The sequence below is a fragment of the Sitophilus oryzae genome, unplaced genomic scaffold (genome assembly GCF_002938485.1).
Source record: "Sitophilus oryzae breed Bouriz unplaced genomic scaffold, Soryzae_2.0 scaffold_1502_pilon_pilon, whole genome shotgun sequence".
NCBI lineage: Eukaryota > Metazoa > Arthropoda > Insecta > Coleoptera > Curculionidae > Sitophilus > Sitophilus oryzae.
In genome coordinates this window covers 1,260,362-1,287,577 of record NW_022146173.1, presented here as the reverse complement: position 1 = coordinate 1,287,577, position 27,216 = coordinate 1,260,362, and the positions used below count along the sequence as shown (strand labels likewise).

General features: G+C 35.5%; 1 protein-coding gene across 1 annotated transcript; it reads right to left on the bottom strand.

Moving 5' to 3' along the window:
* Positions 1 to 524: 524 nt before the first annotated feature.
* LOC115878237 (mitochondrial 2-oxoglutarate/malate carrier protein-like) lies at positions 525 to 27,193 on the bottom strand. The gene is given in 6 exon segments (XM_030894665.1): positions 525 to 1,213; positions 3,954 to 4,164; positions 6,700 to 6,816; positions 26,546 to 26,856; positions 26,909 to 26,927; positions 26,930 to 27,193. Coding segments are annotated over 6 exon segments (930 nt in total). The 5' UTR covers positions 26,976 to 27,193; the 3' UTR covers positions 525 to 987.
* Between the last annotated feature and the right edge of the window lie 23 nt (positions 27,194 to 27,216).

The following is a 27,216-nucleotide window of genomic DNA, read 5'->3' as shown; positions in this document are numbered from 1 at the left end:
TTGGAGCGTCAATTTTCAAAGTAATTATTGTTATCTTGTGAGTTTAATTTATATTTTATTTACTCAAACCCGTGATAATTGTGAAAAAGTGGCATTAAAAACTTAAAAAGCTGTGCTGTGAACTGCAAAAACCATCGTGGATCGTGGCATAACGTCGCCGTCGGTTTCTAATGTTTCATAGGTATTTCATACATGTCCTATAGGTATTTCATACATGTCCTATAAAATAAAGTTTCTTGTAAGCAAAACACCGTATTTTATTTATAAAATTAAAAGAAAATAATAATAAATTTGAATAAACAATATTTGGTCATATAATTCCAGAAAAAGCTGAACCGCTCCGAAATTTTCAAAAGCTTTGGGTCGCGACCGTTGCAAGAATAGCGCCAGATAGTGTTTACATTGCCCTTATGGGCACTTTCCAATCTAAACTTGATTCATTTATCTATGCATTGAACTAAATACATTTTGTGCTTCTTTAACATTTTCAAACAAGAAAAATGAAGTTAATTAAAATTCTATCCACAATAATCTATCAAAGAATTAAAACGAAATTATATTACCATAGAAAGGCGTTTTGATTTTTAGGACTTTGATTTAGAATTTAGGACTTCATAACATAAAAATTCTACAATATTTTTATGTTTTTTCGAATTTTCTCTAAAACGGTATAGATTAAGCAATTTCAAAGAATCAAAAATGTTTATGAAGAATGATTTTTTCTCAAAATGCCAATAATAAAAAAGTTTCTCCTCTTGTAAAGACAATCGGGAGACACACTGTAGAACAAAATTAGAAAAAAACTTTTGATAAGTCTTGATAACAAGTTTTGTAAAACAGTACAATATTTTTGTAAAATTGTATCAATATTTTTCTAAAATATTTTTGATTGATAGAAACAAATAGAGCATAGAATTGATTTAATTCCACCGAATTGTACCTTGTTTCATTTCCTAAGAAAAAACAATCCCTGAATCAATAGACGGATTAGAGTGCGGCTTGGCTCTCCTGTTTGAGCACGTGCTTGTTGTACGCGCCGTTCATTTGTTCCAAAAAGATGAACGTCAGCACGGTGTGTGGACCCAGACGGAAGTAGTAGGGGAAGAAGCCCTTCCACAAGGCGAACACCCCCTCGTTCTTCAATATCTTACCTAAAACGTCGAATGGTCCCGAGAATTCTGGCTTGCCGTCGATGGTTTTCATATTTTGGATTCTGAAATGAGATTATCTTAAGTTAGATGAAATTAAATTGGTGATGATCAAATTGACTAGTTATAAATGGTAGTTGAAGCACTCCTTTTTGAAGTGGAGCTTCTTTGGGCGCGTTGGGAGTAAAAATTCAAGGCCGTGACACTCGGCTTTAAACAACGGCCGCGAGACGGCCGTGACGCGCGAGCTATGCGCGAACTAGCGAGAGGAAAAGTAATAGCGGCAGTGTTGCCGGAGCTACCCCATTGGAGGTAGACGGGAAAAATCACCACAATAAACTTGATATTGTACCAACCTTGTGTGTTAGGAAGTAAATTTTCATGCATACTTTCATCAATAGGTTTGTATAGTACGTATGCTGGATCTGTCTATGAAAGGAATGCGGACAAAAAAGATTTAAATAAACAGCAATATATTTTATACGTCGACTTGACGAGTACGTCACCGCAAATCGCCCGCTTAGTTTATTGGTTACTTGCAAATTTGCCGAATTTTTATTGATGGGACGCGTCGTCTAATTTTTTTACGAAAAACATCGAGAGAATATCGTTTCCCCTCTCAAGGATACCCCGTAGCTACAGAACGGACAGACGTACTGTAGCTTCTGAATAATGATTGTTTTGTTAAAGCACTCCTTATTAAGCAGAAACAAAAATGGAACAAGTCAACAGATTAAAATGTATAAAGACGAATGTAAATATTTAAATAACAAACAATAAATAAGTACCTACACTTGTAGTAGAAGTATTGTTTATGGATTTACAAATACAAAATAATCTTCGATGTTATAAAAATCATGCTCTGAATAATTTTTTTTATGACAATGACAATTTTCCGTCTTGTATTATTTAGAACTTCTACTGAAGAGTTTGTATATTTCTAAGAGTGGGGCCCTAGGGTCTATTCAATGGAAGATGGTAATGCATTATAAAATTTTATATTTGAAAAGTTTTTCGGTGACACATTCATACTTATTTGGTCTTACTGAATTCGCTAATCTTGCCAACATTGGTTCGCTTTAGAGATGTGTAGTTCGTGAACGAACTAATTCCAATGAACTATTCCGACCCCGGAATGAAAGGAACTAGTTCCTGGTTTCTCGGGACCTATTTCGGGATCGAGACTGTAACCGATATAGAATAATATGCGACGGCGACGGATCAGCTAGCGCGCGTAGCCCGATGGTAGGCAGGAGTGGGGAGTGCCAGCCGTACGTTATCGGATCCGGACCTAGAGGAACTAAGGGAACTAAACTAAATAAAAGACTAGTTTACGTACGAATGGATCGGACCAGCGCGATCGATGCTAGGCAGGAGTGGGGAGTGCCAGCCGTATGCCGTATGTTATCGGATCCAGATCTAAAGGAACTAGAGGAACTCATGAGGAACTAAATAAAAGACTAGTTTACGTATGGATCAGCCAGTGCGATTGATGCTAGGCAGGCGTTGGGAGCGCCAGCCGTATGTTATCGGATCCGGACATAGAGGAACTATTAAAAGACTAGTTCACGGGAATCTATTCAGTCGGCAGATCCGAGATATAATACAAGGCGACGACGATGGATTCGGCCTTGTCTATTGCCACAACCGGCGCGGCGTAATTACCACAGAAATTTGTCGTGGATACTGTTTTTGATTTTTAGTTTGTTTTTTAAATATTTTATGGGAATGTTTCACTTTAGGTCTCTAAAATTAAGAAATATCTTATAAAACGAAGTAGATATTCTGAACTTTTAGACAAAAACAAAAAGCTTGAAGTGAGGAAAAATACAATTTCTCGTAAAATTTTTGTAATATTTGCTCCAATTGATTTGTGATATAGTTTTTTAAATTCTGATTTAAGTTTTTTTTTATTTTTTTTATCTGCAATAAAACTTACCTATATGTTTTTAACATACACAATTACACGTCTCGTTATATCTCCGTACATTATAAAAATTATACAGACCATACTGTGAATAGTTCTGACTGACAACGAAACGCATTAGCAAGCAAGGTGGATGTCAATGTTAGTCGGGAACTATTGTGAACTAAAGACCTAGTTCAAGGAACTATTCCTCTGGAGGAACTAGAACTAAGGAACTAGTTCCTCCCAAGGAACTAGAATTCTCACCTCTAGTTCGCTCTCAAGATGATTGTGGGGTAATGTTCCATTATAGGAGCATGTATGAGCACAATCGAGAATGAATAAGTACAAACGAAAGCATTACCTCTAAATCTTTTTAGATTTCTTAAAATGATTCCTTATTTTTCGCTCTAAATAGCATAAGTTTTTTACAAAAATAGTATTTGCTCTATAGTATTTATAATAATAATTATTATTTAGACATTTAGCAAGTGACAACGTGAGACTCTGAATAGAATGACATATCACATGTCAACTTTTGACATTTTCGCTTAAAAACAAATCGTATTTTAAATTTCAATCTAGAGTGCCATGGCTATGTTAAAAACACTAATTCTTAATCAAGGAGCCTTGGAAAAATAGATTTTATCGTCTAATGTATCTCGTGTCTTGTCTAGGCAGGTTAAAAAATGCCCAAATCGTATTTTTAATCATATCTCAATTTTTTCAAATGGAACAAGGGTGGCTCATTAGCATATTTGTTAGTTTTTGTTACTTAGTGTAAATAAATTGTGTCTAAATAAATTGTGACTTTCTATCCACACGGAACCGACGAAAAACGTAACAGTATAATAAAAAAATTACTAAATGAACAATTCCTTTAAAACAAGTGTTTTTACCTGGTTTTGGCTATATCGACGGGCATGCTGGCCGCCGTCGTCACCAGACCGGAAATCATCGAGGCGACAAAGTGAAGGAATAGGCCTTCGTGAAAATACCCTGTCTTGACTAGATACTGTTTGGCCTGAGAGTAGCTGGCTAGCTGGGCGGCGTTCACCACCATGGCTCGACCCATCGTCGGTACGGCACCTCTCCATAGCGTTAAAATACCTTAGGGAAAAATACGCATTGACTTGTGCTCATAATGTAAATGATATACAGGGTGGTCCGAACTGTATTCCGGAAACTTCAGCAGCATATTCTGCACATAAAAATAAGTAAAAAAGTTCGTATAACCACAGATTAGGTATCCTATAAGTATACAGATAAAAATCTTGTCCCTGATTCGTGGTACGAAAATTGTTTTTTATGACGATGTGTAAACGAGTAAAATTTCCTGTGCGCAAAAATAAACTCGCGTAAAATATCAATAAACAGCATAATAGAGAGATATCGCTAAACCGAATAGCGTGCATGGACGTTAATAAGGCCAGGTGTTATTTCCTTTACGTGAGGTGGTATTAACGTATTAACTCTCTTTATTTATAGTTATCGGATCGGAAAGAATTCTGTTCGCGTCGCGTCCGCTATTTAAACTTAACCTAACTTTGAATTTAAAACTTTGAAATTGTTTTGTTTACTAGGTATTTTAAAACTAAAGGGCTAAAGTGCTTATTTCCAGTACTTTATTGTTCAACGTCTGCCAGTGGGTTTAGGGCAACAAGCAACAAATTCTCTTAGAAGGGCTAAGTCGTCATCTGCTGTAAACCTAAGCCTCTTTATAGGTTCTTTAATATTGGAAGAGGTGGAATCGATATTTTGCGCCATATTTATTTAATTAAAACTAATCCCAGCTACTTAAATATCAAATTACCTAATAAAACTAAAGTAATAATTCAAAACAATTCAAACATAACCTAAAATAAAAGATCTCGCCGGCCGGCCCCGGTTGCCAAATACCCGCACGTGCCCATTTAAGCAATTTTTAAACGTTATTTAGAAATAGCGCTTGGTGTAATTGATCCGCAAATTACGTCAGGCGGTAACGTTATTAGCGAATTTTTTCCAAAGAAAAATTTATGATTTATTTAAAAAACACAAAGTTCCAAAATTTATCATTTCGGTCAAATAATTAGCTACTCAACATGTTTATTTTTTTGTCAATAATGACATGTATTGACTATTGCCATTCTAAATATCTTGAGAACTGTTGCTTGTAGTGATTTTTACCAAGAGACATTATTTACGTAGAAAATCACGGAAATTTATACGGAGTTTTATACAGGTACGGACGAAAAGTTATTACCTACTCTTCAAAACAGTTAAAACGCATGTAGGTGGCACCCCCTTACAAATGGGAGTCATATGAGACATCAAAATCCAAATTTCTCATGTCAAAAAACTCCCAGACACCAAATAAAAATGAAATTTCTACACCCTGTATCTCCGAAACTAAGCATTTCAGGACATACATTTTATGAACTTTTTTACTTATTTTTATCTGCAAAATATACTGCCGAAGTTTCCGAAATACAGTTCGGACCACCCTGTATAGTGTCAATAAAAAAGTAAAAGTAAAGTATTCTAAGTTAACGTCTCCTTTTTGCTGCTAAGGCTAATCTGGAGGCCCGTCCAGATACTTTGTTTAAGCGCAATCTGAACCGCGGCCCTCGGCCATATCATTGTCAATGGCCTGCCGACTTGGCGAGTGTCTAAATCGATTTTACTCATGCGCAGTGTGTGTCAGTAGATTTTACAGACTTGCCATACAGAGTTTCCAGACGGTTACCCGTCCATTCACTCGCATCATCTAACGTCGTTTAACTTCAATTATCTAACGGGAACCGGTCGGTGTTTTGACGTAGCTAGGCCGTTGCCCCACAGTGTTAACAGGTAAAGCCTATATCATAAGGGATATTTTTGATTTATTGCTTTAGGTAAAATTTGACTTCAGAGATTTTTGCTGGGAATTAGATTCAAAATTGGTCAAGTGCGAGTCGGACTCGCGCACGAAGGGTTCCGTACCATTCATTATCTATACAACATTAGATACTATATTATTATAAACTTTTTTTCGGATTTAGCTGAAATTTTGAATGCGCGTATAAGTAATTTAAAAAAAAATGAAGAAACACATTGTATTATATTATTCCATTATTAAATTGTATTAATCAATAATAAATATGTAAAAAGTAAAAATAAATATGTAAAAATTAAAAAAAAACGATTAAAAAAAAGTCGCCTTGACTAGGATTCGAACCTGCCTTACTACGGCTCCAACATCATAGCATCGTAAAGTCCTAACGCTTTAACCACGCGGCCACCGAGGACTTGAAGGATTCTATGTAAAATTCTTATTTAAAAGATAATGTTTAGTGAAAGTACTTTTTTATTTATAAACATTTATTTAATTCTGTTTTTAGTATTTGTTCTTATAGCGGCAACATAGATACATTATCTGTGAAAATTTCAACTGTCTAGCTATAACGGTTCATAAGATAGACCTTTGTGACAGACGGACAGCGAAGTCTTAGTAATAGGGTTCCCGTTTTTACCCTTTGGGTACGGAACCCTAAAAATGACAAAAGAAAAATTAACTTGTCGCTCTCGGCGTTCTCAGAATTTTTTTCATTAGAAGACCAAAGCTTGTCAATTTCTAGTTTTAAATGACACTTTATTAGTTGCTTTTTATATGCATAACTTTACCTTCTTCGCGATAAATCCTAAATATAGCGTCAAAAACATTCTTGTAATTTCTTCTCTCGTTCAATGGCAGCCTTCCATCAGCTGTCATTCGTATCAAAGAAACTTCAGCAGGTGTACCTTAAACAAATATATAAATTACTTTTAATTTTTTACTTTAGATTTGAAATAACTTCTTTAGGTATTTACTTATATGCTATTATATCATATGATATAAAATATATACCATATAATATAAAAAAAGGTGTCAGCGATGGCTATGAACTATGAAATGAAGATCGCTGTCATTTTATATGTAAAATTATGGTGAATGTCACCCATGTTCATTTCCAAGTCAACGGGACGCCGTTTTTTTTCGATCATACGGTATCTAGCAAAAATTATCCAGCAAAAGCAAATACAGTGCTGGCAACTGTTACTTTTGGGTCGGTATTTATATGTGTGGAAGTAAATCGGAATAGGGATCTTATAAGTCGGAGTGAGAGAAACCCTACGGTGTGCTGCTGCGGCGTTGCCGGTACACCTTTCCCTATCAAGTAAAATCACGATCGCAAACCGCTTTTTTTTTCGAAAAGATAACTAGATAAAATCATCAGACATGTTTCTGAGCATCTGAAATGGAATTATAAGGATTATGTGTTATTTATGTGTTAAAAACTCAACTTTTTAACACATAACACGCCATAACTCACGAACCACTTTAGATATTGAAACTTTTTTTTATTTTGAAGATCAGATCTTTAACAATATGTTTACGTAAGAAAAATTCGATAAGGTTGTTGTTTCCATTCAAAAATTGTAAACAATCCATCCATTTACTTTAAGAGCATAGCAATTTTTAGCAATAGTGTAACTTTGTTATTGATAAAGATTTTCACACAGTGTCTACGAAGAAAATATATCAGAAATTTTTAGAAAAAACTACAATCAATTATTTCCTATAGATGACCACTGCAACCACTGTCGAACACCAACTCAATTCCACTTATTTTTACCAAAAATGCAAGTGTTTCTAGCTTGCACTTAAAAACTTTCAAACTATAGGGAAAATTACAGAGAGACGTAATTAAATCGTGAAGCTGAACGCATGATGTACACCTTCCCCTAGAACTTTATGTACTGACAGAGGTACTGATCATGGTACAAAGAATACAAGGTATGATCGATAGCGGCTCCAATTTCGTTCAGTTCGCGCATACCACCTGTGACGTCACTAGGAAAATAATGAATAAATAAAAAATAAAGAAAGTTGACAGGAGATCTGCATTTTTGGGGTTATGGTTAAGAATTGATAATTTTTAAGACTTTTTAGTTCGTTTAATTTAATAATTACTAAAACCAGCAGTTCCAAAAATATATTTAAAAATAATAATTATCTATTAACATGGATTTGGACGATAATAGGTAAAAATACTAAATTTATTTCTAAATTCGGTATAAAATTGTTTATTAGGTTTTTAGTTTGCGATGTTTATGGTAAATAATTTTCATTTTATTGCCTCTGAATTCGCATGAGGACAGAGATGAGGATATCTATGGAAAAGTAACCACAAGAGGAATTGTTACATCATTTAAAAAATGTTGGGAAGTTTATTGTTTCCCATCGAAAAGTAGAAAATGCCAATGCAGATGGATGTATTGTAATTGTGATAGAAATAATTCCAAGGGTGAAGTTTATTATAATTAATGACCTGTGCTTTTCTTTTTATATGTAGATGTTTCAGGTTTTGAGAATAAATCGGTTGAACGACACCCAAAATTTAAAGGAAGTATTTGCATACCCAGAATATGCCCATCAAGGGTTATATAGCTCAAATTTCCTTTAATGGTAGGCAATTATTCAATGCAAATTAACTTTTTAAGTGACTGAAATATTAAATAGTTTACAATATGGTATATCACTAAAAATATATTACTTTTAGGTACAATTAGGGCCCGATACATTTCAAAAAGTAGAATATTATTTTATATTAAATGAGGTATTGTAATTATATATATATATATATATATATATATATATATATATATATATATATATATAATGAGGTATTGTAAATTTATATTAATAACGGAGATTAAAAAATAACAGAATAAATAGTTCTTTTTTTTATACTACAAAAATAAACTATAGAATAAACAGTATTTAAAAAAATAAATAAAAAGTGATGTTCCGGCCGAGATTCGAACTCCGGTCTCTCGATTCCTAGCCCGACTCCTTATGCACTGCTCCACAGTAACTTGCTTAGCGATAATTCAATGACGGTATATAAACAAAAAAAAAAGGTTTATAACAATATCTTGACGATTTGAACTGGCGCGCGGAGCGTGCTGACCAATAGCGCCTGTTATCACCTGTGACGTAGCGACCAACCTGCGCAATATCATACCTTGTATTCTTTGTACCATGGGTACTGATTGGGTCAACCGGTCTGGTCAACTGCGACAAATCTGCTATATTCCCTTCCACGTCTCTTAGCGATGTGCACAGTTTCTCGGTTTATTTCATACGTTTGGCAACGTGTTTACTGTTCTCTCTTTGTTTAGTACATTATAAACGCATTTTACTCTTCGTACATACGGAAATCTCGACCCAAGACTAACTTTTGCCAGCCCTTTATTAAAACAGTGACAGTTAGTAGATAAAAGTATATTTTTTGAATGTCGTTTGATAAGAGTTGAAAAAAAAAACATTTTTTTATATTTAAACAATGCATTTGTCTTTATGGTTTAAAAGATTTACGAGTATTCAAACTCTGTTTTGAACTACAGTGTGTAGGTAACGATAAAGAGTTAAAACTTAATTTGATTTTTAAATCAAAATTTTAATTAAAATCGTGTGGACATAAAAATGAACACTAGTTATGTGACCGTAAGGCACTCAATAAACTTTTTTGTTGGCTTTGTCTACTATTATTTTATTTAACAGATGCGTTCACAGTCTTGTTTTTTACCTAAATATAGTTTTTTTTTAAATTGGTTTGATTATTTTTTTAACCTGTTACATTTGTTGTATATTTTACTTTTGTAACTTCAACATCAAAGACTTTAATAAGATAATAGTTATTTTTTATACAAGACGATAATGCAATTTTATCGTCGTGTATAAAACAATATTTTTTCCATAGCGAGTTACGTTTTAAAAAATATTCAGAAATTATTATTTCAAGGAATTTATTACGAGTAGAAAAAATATTGTGCTGGGTTGGCGTTGGTTTCTATGTAATTTGACAAATAAATAAAGCTGTCTCTTTAGTTGTCAGTTTGAGTCAATATTTTTAATTCTCTTTCGTGTCGATTGCTGATTGAATTGGAGCCAGAAATGGCTCAAAACGAAATAAGTAAATTACCAACAGATATTCAGGCTGAGGCGACAAACGCCATATCCAAACTACTTCCATTTAAATCCCGAATAACTTATGAAAAGGAATACAAAAATTTTCAAAAATGGAAGCAATTAAAAAACGTGCGAGAAGAAATAAAGTTTTTACCTATCTCATAGACTTTTTTATTTCTTTATCCAAACCAAATCACCTATCCTCGCTGTTAAAGTATCATTAATCTACCCTTGCGGCACAAAACATCCCCATATAGAACTTTTTCTCTAATGGCCATAAGTGGGAGTAAAAGACCAACAGCCCGAACAAACACTAGAGGCGCCACCGGTCATCAAATGGTGTAAAAATTGCGAAAATTTAATTATCTAATTTTGACACAAGGGGTCGGGCTTAACTTTTTTAGTTTTAATTCAATATTCATTGTTTTCAAACTATATTATTAGACTTTGTTGTATTTTGTGAATCTTTAAATGTTTTCTTAGTACAAATAAGTTGCATTATATTAATTTAAATTATATTACATACATATTTAAAATTCAAATATTATGACATAAATGTCAGTTGCCGTCTAAAATGTCATCTTGATAACAAAAAGTTAGTTATTGTCGGGAATAGTTAAAACCATATTAAAATATTACAATTTACAAGTTATAATTAGATATTTTATATTATTTCAAAAACAAAAACATATCTAATGGTAAAGCGTAATATTGATATGCAGGTCTAAAACAAAAAGTGCCGTTATATTTTTCAGTTTTGGTTGTCAGCCGCGGAAGTTTCAGTGATTTTAGTGTTGTCGGATATTTTTATTTGTGAAATAGAAATATTGCGTTTGGATTGCAAAACTAAAAGTGGAAGTTTTATTGCAACGTAAGTAAACGTTTGTCCATTTTATATTTTACGTTTTTCATACCTACGACAAATATACATATTGTTAAGGTAAATGTGTATTACTGGTTGCATAACCGCAACGGTGCATTGAGGAACCTGGCGCATTCGCCAGAAAGTAAAGAAAATTATAGAATTCTTTAGAAAAATCTAGAAACAACCGCCAGGGGGTATATAAGGCCCGCGCTTTGACAGTTGGACAAGTTTAAAGTTTGAAGTCTAAAGTTTGAAAATACCGCGAAATACCGTTAGAGTAATAGTAGTTGCATAAGTTGTGTTGTAAATAGTATAAGTTGTGTGTACAGAGTGAAACAAATAAATTCGTTAAGTATTTTATCGTGAATTTAAATAGTGGACCCACGGAATCCGTAACAATTGGTGTCGGAAGTGCGATTCAAGAGGATTTTAAGCAGAAATTAAGTGGATTGGAGATTTTAGACCGAATTAGAGTATTTTTATGGTTGGTACAAGGGAACAAGCAGAAGAAAATGGAGGAAGTAAGCAAATTATTGGGCGATTTTATGGAGAATATGAGAAGAGAGAAGGCAGAAGAACAAGAAAGACTCCGCAAAGAACGAGAGAGAAGAGCGAGCCCGACTAGAAAAAGAGAAAAGAAGAACAAGAAAGACTCCGTAAGGAACGAGAAGAAGAGCGAGCCCGATTAGAAAGAGAAAAGGAAGAGGAAAAACTACGACGTCAACAAGAACAGGACCGGCTTGAGAACATTTTCGAAGATCTAAAAATTCAACGACAACAAGACAAACAAGAAGAACAGGACCGGCTTGAGAAAGATTTTTCGAAGATTTAAAAATACAACGACAACAAGACAAACAAGAAGAACAGGACCGGCTTGAGAAAATATTAGGAAATTTGGAAATTCGTGTGGAGGAGCGACGTCACAAGGAAAGACAAGAAGATCAGGACCGTCTTAAGAAAACTTTGGAAAATCAGGAATTTCGACTACAGAAGAATTTTGAAGACCTGGAAAAACGGCAGAAAAATCACCTTCAAGAAGCCGTAGAAGATCTTGAGGAACGCCTTCAGCAGAAAATGGAAAAATTAGAGATGGACCTACAGAAGACCAAGGCACAAGTAAGAACACCTGGCGTTCATGGAACTGCGAACCTCAAGGCCCCGACCTACGATGGACAAACCACCTGGACGATGTACCACTGTCAGTTTGAAGCAGCCGCCGCTGCCAACGGATGGTCCGACCAGGACAAAGCAGCGGCACTTGTCATCGCGCTGCGTGGCCCTGCCCTGGAACTGTTGCAAACTATTCCTGCAGCCCAACAGCAGGAATACCAAACTTTGGTCGCTGCACTGGACAGAAGATATGGCGACCAACATCGACGCCAACTTTACCAGGCCCAGATCAAGACACGCCTGCAGAGGTCCGGAGAGAGTCTGCAGGAATTCGAAGCAGACTTACGTCGCCTGGTACACCTAGCGTATCCAGAAGCACCGGAAGGATTTAGGGAAGAACTGGCTGCTCAGTGCTTTATCAGCGGACTGAAGGACAGCGAATTACAGAGGGCGCTGCAAATATCCCGATTTTCTACCAGCAGCGAAGCACTGGTCAGGGCGCTGGAAATCGAAGCTGCATTTAGCGCCATCCCTAGACCGAAGATAAGATCGGTAACGGTCGAGGAACAGCCTGGAAGTTCTCACATACGTTTGGAGGAGATGTTTAGTAAACTATGTGAGTTACTAGTGAACAAGGGTAGCAACAACACCCAGACAGAGAACCATAGAAGATCCCAGGACATAAGGTGCTTTAGATGTGCAGGAATGGCCACATTAAACAGGATTGCCGCGTTCAAATGCGATCCCGTTCACCATCGAGAGAACGTAGGCACCAGGAAAACTAAAATCAGTCAATACTAAGGGGCGAGTATTGACTGGGAGAACAGAGCCCCAGGATTTTCCATTAGGAGTCTGGGAAGAACCGCTGACAGTTTAGTGATCGACGGGAAGGTCAATGGTAGGAGAATCCGAATGACAGTGGACACTGGCGCTATGGTATCGTTGGTGCGGGCTAACTCAGTGCAAGGATTGAAGCTGATGCCTCTGGGAAGAAGAGTGTGTTTACGTACAGTTACGGGGGAAATGGCCGTTGTACGGGGAGGCTATCGTCGAACTGAAGTTAGGAAATTTGAAGTTCCAGCATAGCGTTTTGGTGGCAGATATTGAAGAGATGACTTCATCTTGGGCATGGATGTGATTCGTCAACATGGATTTTCGTTCGATCACCAGAAATATCCTGAATATCGGAAATGAAGAGTTTATGTTATCTCCAGACGAGGGACCAGGAAGAATGGATGTAAGATCAGCGGAAACTGTGGTGATACCTGGTAATACGAAGATCGTATTCGGTAAAAGTGGAGAAAATCGCTGGGTGCTGTGTTGGACTGGTACAAAGTAGCGACAACAAACAAGATAGGTACTTAGTAGGAAAGTCATTGGTGAACACCGACAAGAATATACCGATCAGAGTTGCGAATGTTTTCCCGAATTGTGTCAAGATTAAAAAAGGTGACAAGATAGCCATCTGCGAACCTGTAAGAAGTGTCACCCGATGTGATGAAGTGTCGTCAGCTGTTACACAAAAGGCATCCCAAGAAACACTAAAAAATCTAGAACAGCCATGGGATCACCTAACACCTGAGGAGAAACAGAAGGCTAAGCAGTTCCTGCTAAAGCATGGCAGTATTTTTGAGAAGAACAACAGTGGAAGAACGGATTTTGTGAAGCACCGGATTAATACTGGTCATGCTCAGCCGATTCGACAACGTCCTAGAAGAGTTCCCCTTTCCAAACAACAAGAAATGGAGACAATGTAGATAAGATGCTAGAAGATGGAGTTATCGAAGAATCATCGAGTCCATGGTCATCTCCTGTTGTTTTGGTGACGAAGAAAGATGGTAGTACACGATTCTGCGTGGATTATAGGAAGCTCAATGACGTCACTAAGAAAGATAGCTACCCACTGCCACGTATAGATGACACATTAACAACTCTGGCAGGTTCGTGCTGGTTCTCCACTCTCGACTTAAAGAGTGGATACTGGCAAGTTGGTCTAGACGAGGAAGACAAAGAAAAGACGGCTTTTCTACAGGAAACGGACTATATCAATTCAAGGTCATGCCGTTTGGATTATGCAATGCTCAGCCACTTTCCGAACGTCTCATGGAGGTGGTGTTAAGAGGATTAACTTGGAAAACGTGCTTGGTTTACCTCGACGATGTATTGGTTATGGGAAGAACTTTTGAGGAGCATTTGCGAAATTTAGAAGAAGTCTTCGGCCGCATAAGGAATGCGCACCTGTACTTGAACCCGAAGAAGTGTAGCTTATTCCAGCGACAAGTGGAATTCTTGGGTCATGTAGTTTCGGCAGACGGAATTTACACCGATCAGAAGAAAATCGCTGCAATCAAGGATTGGCCTAAACCTCGCGACAAACATGAACTTAGAAGTTTCCTGGGTTTATGCACTTATTACAGAAGATTTGTCAAGGGATTTGCCAATATAGCTGCACCCTTACATAGACTTACAGGTGATGAAGTCGGCTACGAATGGAACACCGATTGTGATGTAGCCTTTGGAAGACTTAAGGCGGTTTTATGTTCAAGTCCTATTCTAGCCTACCCGCAACAACAAGGGAGGTATATCCTGGATACCGACGCCAGCAATATCGGCATAGGTGCAGTGCTATCACAAGTGCAAGATGGCGAAGAACGAGTGATAGAATATTACAGTCGAGTTCTATCCAAACCAGAAAGGAATTACTGCGTTACCCGGAAGGAGCTGCTAGCAATTGTGAAGGCAGTTGATCATTTTCATAAATATCTGTACGGCCAAGAATTTTTAATTAGGACAGATCATGCGGCTCTCAAGTGGCTTATGGAGATGAAACAACCTGAAGGTCAAATAGCACGATGGCTCGAGAAGCTCCAACAGTATCACTTTACCATCCAACATTGTTGGATTCTATCCCTTCCTCCCATCCTTTACCCGAAAAACCTTAGTGGGTACGTAGCCGTAGTCGAATACGAGAGAGAGACAAGATCGGCCGAGTACACAGTGTACACCTCCAAGCGCGCGCTATCCTCAAGTGTTTTGTTCAAGCAAAAAATCAACAGGTACGAGTCCAGAACGGGAATAAAGGTGAGTGCCCACAGTCCTGATACATTAACTCACCCTAATGAACTGAGCCCCTTAATTCTCGCCCGTAGCATTGGTCCTTCCGCCGCAGATCCCTTTCTGAACTACATACATATTTTACTTATACTCAATTAAATTGATTATCATAATTAATTTCTCAAAATTATCTAAATATCATTAATATTTTTGTAATATATTATTTTAAATATATTCAATAAAATAAATTCTCGAACAAAATCTATATTTATCTTCTCTTTAACGCAGTAAAAAAGGTAGTACATTTTTGTCACTGGTTCCACTGGCCAGGAATTTGCCACCGACCGATCGATTTTTAAATTGCCGTACCGGTGTTAAAAGCGATATCTAGCGCTGTTTCGCGATACTGGTCCGGATATTTCTTTTCACGCTCAAATTTATCGATACGCATTTAGTCTCAACTCTACTCTGTTCTCTCTCTTAATAATTTAATTTTTAATTAATAAATAATAATTATTATTATAATATATAATTAATTTTAATTAAAAAAGAATAATAATTATTCTCTCTCTCTCTCTCTCTCTCTCACACACATACACTCTCTCAGTGAATTATTCTATTTCTCTCTTACTCTCTTAGTTAATTACTCTCTCTCTCTCTTTCTCAGTTAATTATTATATTCTATAATATTTTATTTTCTCACCTTATAAGGTAAAAATATAATAATTATTTTCTCATATAATATTCTATTGTAGAATATATCATTCTCTCTCTCTCTCTCTCTCTCTCTCTCTCTCTCTCTCTCTCTCTCAGTTAATTATTATATTCTATAATATTTTATTTTCTCACCTTATAAGGTAAAAATATAATAATTATTTTCTCATATAATATTCTATTGTAGAATATATCATTCTCTCTCTCTCTCTCTCTCTCTCTCAGTTAATTATTATATTCTATAATATTTTATTTTCTCACCTTATAAGGTAAAAATATAATAATTATTTTCTCATATAATATTTTATTGTAGAATATATCATTCTCTCTCTCTCTCTCTCTCTCTCTCTCTCTCTCTCTCAGTTAATTATTATATTCTATATTTTATTTTCTCACATTATAGCATTCCATTTCTCTCTTACGCTCTAATTAATTATTATACTCATTTTCGCTATGTCTGCAGACGCTCGCAAATTAAAAACTCTTATAGCTCAACGCTCTGTAGAACTTACTAAAATTAAAGAACTTAAAAAATCCGCTGATCAAGCTCTTGAAGATCCAAATTTTCACCCTAACTTTAGATGTCGAGCAAAACACTTAGAAGATATTTATAAAACTTTTGATAAGATTCATAATAATATAATTTTATTAGTTTCCACAGGGATAATGGCGATATTGATCCTCATGTCAAAATTCAAACTGAATTTAATGATTATTATTTTCACATTGAAGCATTATTCACAAATTTATTTCCGCAAACGAAATCGGAGCTGGATACAACACAATTACAAAACACTACTGCTCAATGTTCGTAAAACTTCCTAAAATTGAGGTACCCCATTTTGATGGTGAATTTAAACATTGGCAAACATTTATCGATATGTTTGATTCTCTTATACACTGTAACTCGTCTCTTAGTGATATATCGAAATACAACTATCTAGTGAGTTTCTTACGAGGTCCTCCTTTAGCTTTGGTATCTAGTACTCCACTTGCCAATCAAAATTATAATATAGCATATCAAGCCTTAAAAAATAAGTACGATAAGAAACGTTTGATTGCAAAAGCTCACTGGCAGGCTCTAGAAAATATTAAGCCCATCTCTAACGAAAATAATCATGAAGCTCTAAGAAATATGATTGATATTTATACTCGTAATATTACAATTTTAAATAACTTGGGTTTTCCCACAGAGAGCTGGAGTTTTGTGCTATTTAATATGATTTATGATAGACTTCCAGAAATTTTGCAAACTAATTTTGAACTGGAATGTGGCTCTGTTTTATCACAAGATATGCTATACCTCAAATCATACGATACACTCATTGAATTTTTAGAAAAACAATGTTCAGCTAAAGATACAATCTCTCTAACTAAATCGTTTTCTCATTTTAATAAAAATAGTAATTATGACAAAACTAAAACGAAGTATTCACAAAAAAGTTATAAAAATAAACCTACCTCTTCCTTTGTTGTCAACACTCAGTTGAAACAAAATTTAACTTGTCAAGTTTGTAACAAGGATCATTTTATTTATAACTGTCCAGATTTTATTGCTTTTACTCCAAAACAGAGATATGATTTAATTAAATCCCGAAGTTGGTGCTCAAACTGTCTCGGCACTAGACATTCTTCTAAGAGTTGTAATTCTCGTTCCTCATGCCGAACTTGTGGCAAAAAACATCATTCGCTTTTACATTTCGAAGGTCAAATAACAACTCCTGTAAACGTTCCTCCATCCACTTCATCGCAAACTCTTCCAGTTCTGCAAGCAAGCAGCTCTATCTCAGAAGTTGTATCTACAAATTTATTTGCAAAACATAAGAATAAAGCTCTTCTTTCTACAGCATTAATCAATGTTCAAGATGCGTGGGGTAATTTTCATGTAATACGCGCTGTAATTGACAGTGGAAGTGAAAGTCACTTTATTTCAAAATCTTGTTTTAATAAATTAGGTTTATCTAAATTTTTCCTCCCCATCCAATTGTGTGGCATCGGGAAAAATATTTCCAAAGGTTCTCACGGTGTTAGATGCAACATTAAACCTATTGGAAAGTCTGATCCGATCTACTCCTTGGAGTTTATTATATTAAACGAAATTAGTGATAATTTACCGATTAATTCTCTTCCCGTTGAACAGTTCTCAAAGTTTTCTCAATTGCCCTTAGCTGATCCCAACTTTCACCTCTCTAAACCCGTAGATATACTTTTGGGTGCAGATATTTATGGTTTCTTGATAACAGGAAACAAACTCCTCTCAGATCCAGATCAACCCGTCGCTTTAGAAACTATATTTGGATGGATAATTACAGGAAGAGTTAAAACATCTAGTGTTTCACTCTCTGTAAACTCATACTTTCTTACCTCTTATGCTTCCTTGGATCAATCACTTCAAAGATTCTGGGAGTTAGAGGATGTTCCACAATCCTCGACGCTTTCTTCAGATGAAAAGCTTGCCGAAGAACACTTTTGTAAAACATTTTCACGCACTCTTTCTGGACATTATAAAGCTATCTTTACCATTTAAAACTTTGGAACCGATCTTTGAAGGTTCTAGAGATGTCGCCCTTCGTAGATTTTTCTCCCTCGAAAACGATTGCTTCGAAACCTCAACTTTATTCTCAATATTCTAATTACATGCGCGAATATTTAGATTCTCAATATATGATTGCCGTGCAAAATCCTTCTCCCAACGCTTATTCTTATTATCTGCCTCATCATTGCGTAATCCGACCAGATAGTCTCACGACCAAACTTAGAGTTGTCTTTGATGCTTCCGCTCGAGATTACACAAATAAATCTTTGAATGACACTCTCTTAACTGGGCCAAAATTACAGTCAGATATTTTATCTATTTTACTTCGATTTAGATCTCATTTGATTGTATTTGCTAGCGATATTAAACAAATGTTTTGTCAAATTCTTGTTAATGAAAATCATACTGAATACCTCAAAATTTTATGGCGATTTAACGCTAATGAGCCCATTCAAGAATACAAACTTACTCGCGTTACTTTTGGTTTAAGCTGTAGCCCATTTTAGCCATTCGAGTTATAAAACAAATTGCTTTAGAAAATTTAGTAAAAAATATCGAAGCATCAAAGATTTTAGATATGGATACGTATGTCGATGATATTATATCTGGTTGCGATTCTCTTTCTCTTGCTATAAAAAATTCAACGCGATCTCATTTCTATACTCAAACACAGCGGTTTTGAACTTAGAAAATGGACTTCGAATAGCTCAGATTTTCTTTCTCAGTTATCTCCAAATGAATGCAAAATGGATTCTTCTCTCTCTTTAAATATAAATTCTCTTTCTTCCTCTAAAGTTCTAGGACTAAACTGGAATCCCTCTACAGATGAATTTTTCTTTGATTCACCAGCGTTGTCCTTGACAAACAAAATCTGTAACAAACGCAATATTCTTTCACAACTCGCAAGCATATTCGATCCCTGTGGCATGTTGGTTCCTCTCACTCTTCACCTAAAACTGATTATACAAGATTTGTGGAAGTTAGGTATAAATTGGGATGATCCTGCTCCCAATAACATTGCTACTTCTTGGTATCGACTCGTTCAAGAATTACCTTGTATTTTCTCTCTCAAAGTTCCTCGATATTTTCTCTCTCTCTCAAATATTTATCCTGGAAGTACATGGTTTTTGTGATGCTAGTGAAAAAAGGCTATTGTGCAGTAATTTATTTTAGGATAATTCTTCCAGATAACTCTGTAAAACAAATTTTGTCTGCGCTAAAGGCAAAGTAGCTCCACTCAAAAATCTCAATTCCAAGACTGGAACTCTGTGCAGCCTTACTTCTGACCAGGTTAATTGATTTCGTTAGAACTTCTCTTTCTAATAAACTTATTAATGTTAGTACGATTGCATGGTCCGACTCGATGGTTGTTTTGCATTGGCTTAAAGTGAACCATATAAATTGGAACACCTTTGTAAGCAATCAGGGTTTCCCAAATTCAAGAGAAATTACCTCCTTCTTGTTGGCGTCATGTAGTCTCCAAAGACAACCCCGCTGATCCAGGTTCTCGTGGTCTTCAACCTAGCGAGTTACTCGACAATGCCTTATGGTGGGCGGGACCTCCATGGCTAAGCCAACCGGAATCTTATTGGCCGCAATCAATCTTTACTTTCCCTGAAATTGAAGAAGAACAACGAAAAGTTATATTGACATGTACTTCACAGCCCTCATTGTTTGATACTCTCTTTGAAAAGTTCTCTTCTTTCTCTAAAATTATAAATATTGTCACGTTTTGCAGACGCTTTCTCTATAATACTCGACATTCTAAATCTCGTAAAACCTCTCCTCTCTCGAAATTTGAAATAAATGAAACTCTAGAATGTATTATTAAATGTGTTCAATCACAATATTATGCTAGGGAAATTCTCTTAATAAATAATTGCAAATCTCTACCTAAATACTTAAGAAAATTGACCCCTTATCGACACCAATGGAATTCTTAGAGTTGGTGGTCGCTTGCTGTGCTTCTCTAAATTTCTCTCAAAACATCCCGCACTCTTACCCAATAATCATAAATTTACTACTCTACTCATAGAATATACTCATAAACTCTATTTGCATCCCGGTCCCCAAACTCTTCACTATATTCTCGCTCAACAATACTGGATTGTTTCTGCTAGAAAAACAATTCGTAGTGTTCTCTTTAAATGTCCTCAATGCTTTCGCGCTAATCCAGTAATGCCTCAGCCTCCTATTATGGGAGATATTCCTGCTGTAAGACTTTCTCAAGTAAAACCTTTCTCTGAAGTTGGATGCGACTATGGTGGTCCATTCTCTTTATTAAGATATCGTGCACGAGGTGCTAAGTCCTGTAAAGCCTATATTTGCTTATTTGTGTGCATGGCCACGAAAGCTTTGCACTTAGAACTGGTTTCCGACCTTTCCTCCGAGACTTTTCTGGGTGCACTGCGTCGATTCATTTCTCGTAGAGGGTCGCTGCAATCATATTTATTCCGATTGTGGAACGAACTTTGTCGGAGACTTCTAGAGAACTGATTAATATGCTAAAATCCGCCGCTGAGCAAGAACAAATTTCCTGGCACTTCAATCCTCCAAGCGCGCCTCATTTTGGTGGCCTGTGGGAAGCAGGAATAAAGTCTGTAAAACTCACATTAAAAGGGTCATTGGTGATCAATTGCTCACGTATGAGAAATTTTATACGCTACTGGTTCAAATAGAAGCAGTGCTTAATTCTCGTCCATTGTGTCCACAAAGCTCTGATCCTAATGATTTGTCAGTTCTTACTCCAGGACATTTTAACCCTAGAGCCGTTAAACGCCCCTCCGGAAGATGATCTTTCCGGGATAAAATTAAATCATCTCTCTCGCTGGCAGTTGATATCACGCTTGCACCAAAGCTTTTGGAGCCGATGGTCTAAAGAATACCTTCAAACACTTTTACAAAGAGCTAAATGGAATGACTCTACTATTCCAATAGAAATAAACTCGGTTGTTTTAATAAAGGATGATAATCTTATTCCGCTCAAATGGAGCATTGGAAGAGTCTTAGAGATTCACCCGGGCCATGATCGTGTTACACGCGTGGTTACTTTAAAACAGCAAAGGCATTCTTAAAAGACCAGTGACAAAGATATGCCCACTGCCTTACTGCAAATCTCATAATTAAAATTTACTCTAAAAAAAAACATAATCGCAAAAAAAAACATAATCGCAAAAAAAACATAATCTCATTATAAACATAATTAACATCTCTTATTTAATTACTTTTCTCTACTCTATAACAAATGTAAATTCTCTTAATATTTAATTAAATTACACTCATGCATTAACCCCAATAATGCATTTTTCTAAATTTCCTCTAAATTTAACTTCATAAATTTCACTCTCACTTTCTTTTAAACATAACGCATTTTTCACTTTTTTATTTTTACTTTACTATTCTCAAACGAAAATGGAAAATATTTCATTTTGGTGGGCGGTATGTTGGATTCTATCCCTTCCTCCCATCCTTTACCCGAAAAACCTTAGTGGGTACGTAGCCGTAGTCGAGTACGAGAGAGTGACAAGATCGGCCGAGTACACAGTGTACACCTCCAAGCGCGCGCTATCCTCAAGTGTTTTGTTCAAGCAAAAAATCAACAGGTACGAGTCCAGAACGGGAATAAAGGTGAGTGCCCACAGTCCTGATACATTAACTCACCCTAATGAACTGAGCCCCTTAATTCTCGCCCGTAGCAAACATCGTGCTGGAAAAATGCATGGTAACGCAGACGGTTTATCCAGAAGACCCTGTCAAACCGATTGTAAGCACTGCTGTAAAACGGAACAACGTGAAGGCACTGTCATGATAAGGAGTTTTAAACTTGGAACCGATGAACAGTGGACGACGACACAATTGAGGAAAGATCAAATGGAAGATCCAGACATCAGAGCAATACTACGGCTCAAGGGAAGGTAACGGCGAGAGACCACCGTGGCAGGATATTGCGGACAGAGGGCTCGTTTTCAAAAGCTCTCTGGGCTCAGTGGAATTCACTGGTAATTGAGAATGGATTGTTAAAGCGCACATGGGAAAGTGCGGATGGCAGCACAGTAACAACTCAGTTACTGGTACCAAGGAAGAAAGTTACCCAGGTATTGGAAGAAATTCACGGTGGTAAAACTGGAGCCCATCTTGGGGTAAACAAGACCTTGAGCAAGCTGAGAGATCGCTTTTACTGGGTGGATTATTGCGAAGATGTCAAGAAATGGTGTCGACAATGTAAAATTTGTGCAGCCAGCCAAGGACCAAGCACTCGATCTAGGGGAAAAATGAAACAATATAACGTTGGACTGCCATTCAGAAAGAATCGCTGTTGACATTGCAGGCCCATTCCCTGAAACGCACAAGGGGCAACAAGTACGTTTTAGTGGCGATGGATTATTTCAGTAAATGGCCAGAAGTTTTTGCCATTCCAAACCAAGAAGCATCGACTGTAGCTGAAGTATTAGTCAATAATGTCTTCAGTAGATTTGGAATTCCTTTAGAGCTTCACACTGACCAAGGAAGGAACTTCGAGTCAAGACTGTTCCAGAAGATGTGTGATCTGCTTGGTATTCACAAGACTAGGACAACAGCTTTACATCCGCAGTCTGATGGGATGGTCGAGAGATTCAATAAGACCATTGAAGAACATCTCTCGAAAATGGTGGATGAACATCAAAGAGATTGGGATCAGCATATACCACTATTCCTAATGGCATATAGAAGTGCAGTTCACAACACCACCGGACTTTCACCATCGAAGATTTTATTTGGTCGAGAATTACGGTTGCCTTGTGACTTGGTGTTCGGATCACCAGACGACAGCACCACGAACGTAGAGGACTACGCGGATGAACTGAAGGAAAGGTTATTGGAAATTCATAAGGCCGTGAGAAGTAAGATTACGCTAGCCAGTGACCGGATGAAAGCTCGTTACGACCTCAGAGCTAATTCTACGGGATTTCAACAGGACGATATGGTATGGTTATATAACCCACAGCGCAAGAAAGGGAGGTCCCCAAAGTTAACCCCAGCATGGGAAGGTCCTTATACAGTCATCAAGAGGATAAATGATGTTGTGTACCGGATTCAACGCAGCCCTAGAAGTAAGATGAAAGTAGTTCATCTGGATCGATTGAAGAGATATCAGACAGGAAACCTTGATCGGGACGATCAAATTTGAGAAGGGGGCAATGTTAAGGTAAATGTGTATTACTGGTTGCATAACCGCAACGGTGCATTGAGGAACCTGGCACATTCGCCAGAAAGTAAAGAAAATTATAGAATTCTTTAGAAAAATCTAGAAACAACCGCCAGGGGGTATATAAGGCCCGCGCTTTGACAGTTGGACAAGTTTAAAGTTTGAAGTCTAAAGTTTGAAAATACCGCGAAATACCGTTAGAGTAATAGTAGTTGCATAAGTTGTGTTGTAAATAGTATAAGTTGTGTGTACAGAGTGAAACAAATAAATTCGTTAAGTATTTTATCGTGAGTTTAAATAGTGGACCCACGGAATCCGTAACAATATATTGAAATTTTATAATTCGTTTTATTTAAAAAATGTTAGAAAACAAGCTTGTAATCCTGTAATTGACATAATTGTAATGTAATATATACTATTTAAATGTAATATATTCCATTTAAATGTAATATATTCCATTTAAATGTAATATATTACTTTACAATTAACAAAATGTAAATCTAAAAAATATATTAAAAATATATACAGGCATTAATTGAATTTTTTAGCGTGCGAACAAACACGAGAGGCGCTTTATTATTTACTTTCATTTCTTAACATGACAGACGAAGTTCTAAAGGGGGATGTTTTGTGCCTTGCGGTTAAAGTACTATTTTATCTACTATTTTTGATAGATATAAGGCAATTTTAACAGTTGCTATGGAAAAAAAGGAAAATAACTTTATTGTGTCAGTAAAATGTTAAGTGCAGTTACATATTACATCCCCTTGTATTGACGCCACGCTACTGTTTTTCTTCTTCAGTCTTGACAGCTGTTCATAAGAAGACCAGAAAGTATCAGGAAAATATCTTTTTGTTTGGGAACAGAAAAAATATTTCAAATTTCATTTCTGCGCCTAGTGTGTGTCATTTGAATTCAATTGCCCGGTATATATGTACTTATTTGAAGTCTGCATCCCTAATGAAAACAAAATTATGTAACTTTGCGAAAAAATATTCCGAATTGTTTTCCAGTTTATTGACTTTATGCCAATTTCATGAAAAAAATATTTATTTCTGGTAGTTTCAACCACACATCTCTACTAAAATTAATATTATTTTTCCTAAATGTTGCTAAAAATATACCCGCAAAGTTTTTACGTCTTTTATCGGTTCTAGATAAACAAAAACATCACAACTAATTGCCAGAAAGCGTGCGTGTGTCAAACAGATAATCTATCTCGCAAAGCGGTTAAAATTTTAATTTCTATTTGATTTGGAATCAAGTGTCTTATTTAATTTAATTTTAGAATTGTTTACTTCTCCGGACCCCTATAAAAGTATTAACATTTTTCAGAATTTGATTAATAATAGTACCCTACAAATTTTTATCGAAAGATAAGGTACTTAAGTTCTTAAAGAGGCGTTTAGACTCTCAAGTAATATCTTCAAGAACTTACAACCGAGAAAAATCAAATATTTTCATTAGTAAGTAATCAATCTTCGGATTGTCACGGGGTTTCAGAGTTTTTTAAATTTGTACACAAAAAATTACGAGATTTAATTCTAATCATACCAGTGTCTATTACTAACAATTCTAGAAACAAACCATATTAATTATTTTTACGCATACCACATTTTTATATTTCTTTTTAACTATGCTTAGAAAATAACTCTTCACATTGCCATATTACGAAATAGTTTCAATAAAAAAAACATTCTTTTAAATATTTTGCTTGTACCTACTTCCCCTTTCAATGAGAACTAAACTGGGTAAAAATTATTCTTATGAGATTTACGAAAATCATTGTTATACCGCAAAATAACTTTATTTAGAACTAAATTTAATAAAATAATTCACCATATTATTCATACTGAGATCACATAAAAGAAAATATCGACAAGTTTATCGGAATTCACTATTCGGAACATCGACAAAATCAGACAAATAAACCGTATACGAATGCACAACACAACACAACTCATTCCAGGGATTTCAGATTTCACTAATTATAGCATATATACTTCTTTTGACTACCTGGCAACACCTCGTGAAAAATCCTTAATAGCCGGTTATCGCCAGCGCTTCTCAAAATGTTGCCATTATTTTTTTAAAATTTCAAAATTAAATAACTCGGTTATTTTCAATTGATTTTAAAAATGGTAAAGAGAAAAGATGTTTCTTTTGATCAGACCTACCATCCCTTAAAATATCTGCACTTATTTCTGGGACACCCTGTATAAAGATCAAACTTTTGAACGACTTGGCAACAATGTACAATTATTGGTAGTGCTTAAGATCGGCGGCGCGGCGGTTCTCAACATGTTCACGTGTTTATATAATGATAAACAACACCCTGTATATGGATAAACTATGGGTACAAGCGCAAAAAAAAGACAAATAATGTTCCATTATTTAAACAAATTAAATTTCTGTAAGCTGATTATTGTAATAGGATACCTATTACATTAATCAGCTTTATAACTTTTTTTTATACAGGCTGTCATATATTTGATCTATCTAATCTTAATGAAAAAAAACATGTTAATGACCTTAAACAATTTGATTACGCTGAACACACACAAGCTGTTACATAAAGCACTATAAATAATACATATAAATAAATATTAGTTTGTCAAATATACAGTTTTATTCTTAAAATATCTCAGATTTGCTTCTATAAAGTGATAAGGTATTAAATAATTGCTTAATCATTTGCAAAACAAATAAAACTAAAAATATAAATGTTAAGTTAAAATTACATGAAAAGTTTACAACAAGGTATTCAGGATTATATGTTTAAATCTGACAATACCTATACAAATTATATTGGAGTAATGCAATGTTCAAATTTGAATCAAGTTTTAAGTGACCTCACAAATGAAAAAAATATTCACTATCTCTACTACTTATCACCTTGAAATATAGGTAGATTTATGTATTAGAATTTTATAAAAAAAAGGACAAGATAAGGTCAATAAACAGATTAAATCTGTATGAAATTACTATTTTATTTTGAGGTATTTTTAAACTCCATATATCAGTCTAAGAATATTCAACACCGTACTTACCTACAAAAGCTCCACAAACACCCGAAGCCATACCCAAGGCAGCTTTAGTAAAAAAATTTGGTGGTGTCCCATCTTTGGAGAATTTTTCAAATAACCAAGTGTATATTCCTAATCGTGTAGTTGTATAAGTTGCCTGTCTCATAAGACCAGCCGATAGGCCTGTATATAAAGTAGAAAGCCCCTCATTTCTCACTATGGATTGCAGTAAATGTAAGGAGGTTTTATGTTCTTTAGCTGTTCCTCCCTGTCCACTCAATTGCATACGGTTCTTCAATAAGTCTAGTGGTTGTACAAAACAAGTTGCCAGCATACTAGAAATTAAATTTGCATGATGTATAGGTATTATTGTACAAAAATAATTACCCAGCACTTCCTCCAAACAAAATTTTATAGAATTAGGAATGCGTTTAATTTCCTTAGTGTCGCCCATTTTTTTATAATTAAAAAATATACTATTTAACTAATGAAAAGTTTTAAAAACAAAAGGCAAACAAACGATACCGAATTATCACTGAAAGGTGAGGAAGGTCATTTAAAACATTTCAGAATACACAACTCCACATCAATACGTAGCAAGCACATATTCTTTTTGAAAATTGCATTTTTTCATTAATCTACCATGCAAAATATATTACAGCGTTTAACTAGTTGCATACAAAAATAAACTAGTG